Source organism: Buceros rhinoceros, unplaced genomic scaffold (assembly GCF_000710305.1).
Source record: "Buceros rhinoceros silvestris isolate BGI_N320 unplaced genomic scaffold, ASM71030v1 scaffold3439, whole genome shotgun sequence".
NCBI classification, from domain to species: Eukaryota; Metazoa; Chordata; class Aves; order Bucerotiformes; family Bucerotidae; genus Buceros; species Buceros rhinoceros.
In genome coordinates, this window is record NW_010429632.1 from 101901 (window position 1) to 105947 (window position 4047).

Here is a 4047-nt window from a genome sequence, read left to right on the forward strand (position 1 = left end):
CCATTCCTACCACTCTGTGCCTGGCCATCCAGCCAGGTTTTTATCCAGTGGAGAGTACACACACTCATCCATCATACAAGAGAGACTCCAAGTCATGTAAGCTTGCTTTGCTCCCAGTAAAGCAGCGTCTAGAGCAAGTCAGCAGGGAAACAGCCCAAGGTGAGATGTTACTGAATCTGGAATACCACCCTAGAGAAATGTATGTAAGAGCAGAACGTGTTATGGCCTATAGAAATACGTGCTAGAGCAAATGCAGATTTTCCTAGTAGAAATTGTGGGATAAATTTTAATAACAAATCAGCACTGCAGGGCTTCCCCTGCCGACAGACAACTCTGTCTGGGGACACAGTGGGTCACTGAGAGGGCTGTACAGAAAGTTTATTACCGAAGGAGTAAGGTAAGGTGGTGCATGGTCAGCACAGAGTTGGGGCTGCTTCCAGCCACAGAGAGAGGGGTGGGATAGTACTCACATAGGCTGTTACTGCACTGAAAGTCTATCTAACGCCTAAAAACTCTTGCCGTAAAAATACACTGCCTGCAATCCAGCAGGATCTACTTTCTGATCCCTTCTGGAAGACTAACTTTGTGAATAGCTCAGCTGCATTGTTCAGCCGGGCAGGCTTGTCCAGCCAAAGAGCTGCAAAAGCCAAAGCGTTTGTGCAGAATGGAAGGCAGTGGTTTCACATCCACTGCTATATAAAGATCCCAAACATTTCTAAAAATTCTACTCCTGTTCTGCCCTTTATATAGCTCCAAGGCTGCATGTGGAGCTGCACAATGTGTGTGCAAAACCTGCTTTATTTTCTGAAAGATCATTTGGTCTTTCCCTGTTGCACTTCCAAATAATCTGAAGTAGAATAGGGAAGATACAGAAAACTTATAAAGAACTTCTTTTCCCTCTTTTGATTCAGAACCCAAACTTTAGAGTCGCCTGAGCACCCAGCTTCTTTCTTCGCCTCTGCACTTGTCATCAGTGAGGCCACTCTCCATTAAGGTTCCAATACTGCAATTAAATATTCATATAAGATGTGACTCTTGAAAAATGAAAGGGTGATTTTTCCGTAAATGAATTATTATCAGACAAATTAGCATAAGACTGTCTCGATGTCGGGCTTTTTATCTGGGTGAGTAGATGTGCTTCTGGAAGAACAAGCCCAAGAAACAGGATTTTGCAAAGAGAAACACTGGGGAAAAAAGTACTAGAGGAATTACCTACATCACTTCCAGAGAAATTAAAGCCTCTTGGGGAATGGCAGCACGTGAAACTCCATGGTCTCCAGATGGCAGTGGAGGGAAGGAAGGAAGGATGGTGGCTTTCCATGGGATATTATGGTAGGACACTAAGTCACAAGAGGACATGACACTTGGGTATACCCAAGGAAACTGGCTTCCCAACGGACCCTTTTAAGCATGGGGCTTTTAGTACCACTGCACCTTTGATGCCTCTCATGCCAGGTAGAAATAACCTGCAGAAAAGGCTGACATGAAGAAGCATGAAGTGAGAACCAAATGGCTAAATCTTGTACTTGGAGCAGGAGTCATGCTGACTTTCATACACAAAGCCACCCTCGTAAACAATTGCAAAACTGTCAAATAACAAAAACCAATCACTGCTATCCTCTCACACCAAAATCCTGGCTCAGCAGAAGGCCTCTGCACACCGTCCTGGGGACACCACCATGGGACAAAGCCCTCCCCCCAGCACAGCCACGAAAGGCTTTGAGCTCAGCCCCCGAAACTGCAAAGTGCTCGTTTTGTTGTCCGTGAATAACGTTTTAATCCGCTGAGCAAAAGCTGGATGTTGCTCTCTTTTATTCTGGGCACACACAATTGCAACGCTCGAAAAGAAAAGCCCCTCACTCCCCCCATACCCGCTGCTCCTCCGAACTGCTGACGCCTGTATGGGTGGTTCCAAGGCGGGGCCATGGGGATTTATTTAGTTCTCTGCTGCATATGATGCCTTTAGTGCCACAAACAGCCCTGGAGACAAGTCCTAATCATCTGGGGGGGTGATTATGTTCAGTTCTTCCTCCCCAAACCCCCCAGACATAATTCAGATCCAAACTGGAGAGACAGGCAGGCACACAAGAGGGGACCACGGCACCGCACAGTCCCCCTGCAGCCATGTACAGGAGCAGCTTCCTCCGAGAGGTGCGCAAAGAGAAGTACGAGCGGTCAGACGCCTACGATGAGCTGCGAGGCTCCCCCGAATTTGACAGTTTGGCCCAAGCCCGGGGCCTGGAGAACCTCCAGGAGCTCAACGAGCGCTTCGCCAGCTACATCAACCGGGCGCGCGTGTTGGAGCAGCGCAACACCATCCTGCGCAAGCAGCTGGAGACCTTCCAGCGCATGGATGAGCTGGTGGGCTTGGATGAAGCCTTTGCCGGGCAGATTGAGTTCAACCGCCAGCGAATGCGGGAGCTGGCATCTGACCGAGCCAAGCTGGAGCGGGAAGAGAAGGACGCCCAGCGCATGCTCGATGAGTACCGCAACAAGTAAGACTTGAGAACGGGGGAAGATAAGCGGTATCGTTTCTATAGTTAATCTTTGCAGTAAGGATGGCTTTGTTGTCACTAGCTGCTTCTTGTGTGTAGGTGATGTCTCTCATTGTGTATTAGACTTGTAGCAAGGGGCGGCATGTAAGCCCATGGTGAAAAGCAAGGTGGCAGGACTTAAGGAGCTCCAGCTCATGGTCTCATTGGTACTAGTCAGGCAATTGCACTCTCCCTTCCATGGCAGCAGGTCGCTGTGATACACATCAGCTGCTTTAGGAGGATTGTGCTCCAGGCTGCTAAGAGGGAAAACCCAACTGAAAAACAGCTTGAAGCAAGTCTTGTGTCTGAGCAGCACAGAGTTACGTAACCCCAACCATCTCCTGATGGGACATGTCTGAGAAATCCTTATTTACAGGCATTGTGTGGTACCTGGGCCAGCCTGTGCCAGCTGCTAGAGATGTGAGATGAAAAGAAAGTAAAATTTTTTCCTAGTATGTAAAATTTGCCTAATTACCCTCCTCTTCTTCCTTCATCCCATTATTTCCACCTCGTGCTACTAAAGCAAGAGCTGTAAGAACAGGTTTCCCCTAAGTTCACCTCTCTTCAACCTCAGTGGCACCGTAAATCAAAGAGCAGGAGCCTTGGGGGCTGAGGCATACACCAGTGCCTTCAGATATGTCTAGTTCCTACCCTTCATCAGCAGGCAGTGTTGGCCATATTGTGCTTAATTAGTAACACAACAAGACTTGAGTATTGCTCATAAAAGGACTCCTCACAGGAGAGAAGAGTCTTGGCTCCTGCTATTTATGGGTCAGATTTTCTTGCCCCTGAATGGTTGTTTTTGGCTAGTTCACCCAGAAAAATTTGGCACCAGCATGGAGCCTGAAGAGGAGCTTTTCATCCTCTCCACCAAAGGATGATGGGTGAACTCTATATAACATGGTTTAGCTTAGAAATACTTCTCACTGACAGTGATGGGAAGAAGAAAAATGAAATATTTTCAACAAATGCAACCTAAGTAGAAGTGCAGCCACTGCTGGACGATGCTCGCCACACTCACCAGAAACATTTTTAATAAGGCAGAAGGTGGATCATCTGGAGCACTGTCTTGCTACTGCAGGAATACAAGTCCCTCAAGATTTCATCCCTTGTCTCCATCACAGACTTTTTGTCCGACCTTGCCCAAATAACATGATTTTTCCATCTGATTCTCTATACTGATTTTCCCCTTCTCTGGACTAATATCAGTGTGAGACTGGTAATATTTTCCTTTTCTATCTCCAATCATTTTTCAACGGGAAAGAGACCGAAAAGAGATGTGCAATAATTGACGTCGAGGCCATCTGTGTCTCTAGGCCATGGTCTGATGCTGTATCGCTATCAGCAGCCGTACGGTCCTAGCGCTGCCTCATCCTGCCCTCCCCTGCACGCTGCTTGGCACACACCGCCTCATCTGCCGCAGCTATTCCTGGGGCCACCCTGAGATTTGAATCGAGAAAATGAGCCAGCTAAGAAAGAAAACCCATAAAACTTCAAAAACTAACCTCTCCAG

At 47.6% G+C, this 4047-nt stretch overlaps 1 protein-coding gene across 1 annotated transcript in view; it reads left to right on the forward strand.

The window, feature by feature from the left end:
• Window positions 1-2124: 2124 nt before the first annotated feature.
• Window positions 2125-4047, forward strand: part of BFSP1 (beaded filament structural protein 1, filensin) — a 19467-nt gene continuing 17544 nt past the window's right edge. The window contains exon 1 of the mRNA XM_010142691.1: window positions 2125-2495. Coding sequence (XP_010140993.1) covers window positions 2125-2495 — 371 coding nt within the window. The remainder of the gene's footprint in view (window positions 2496-4047) is intronic.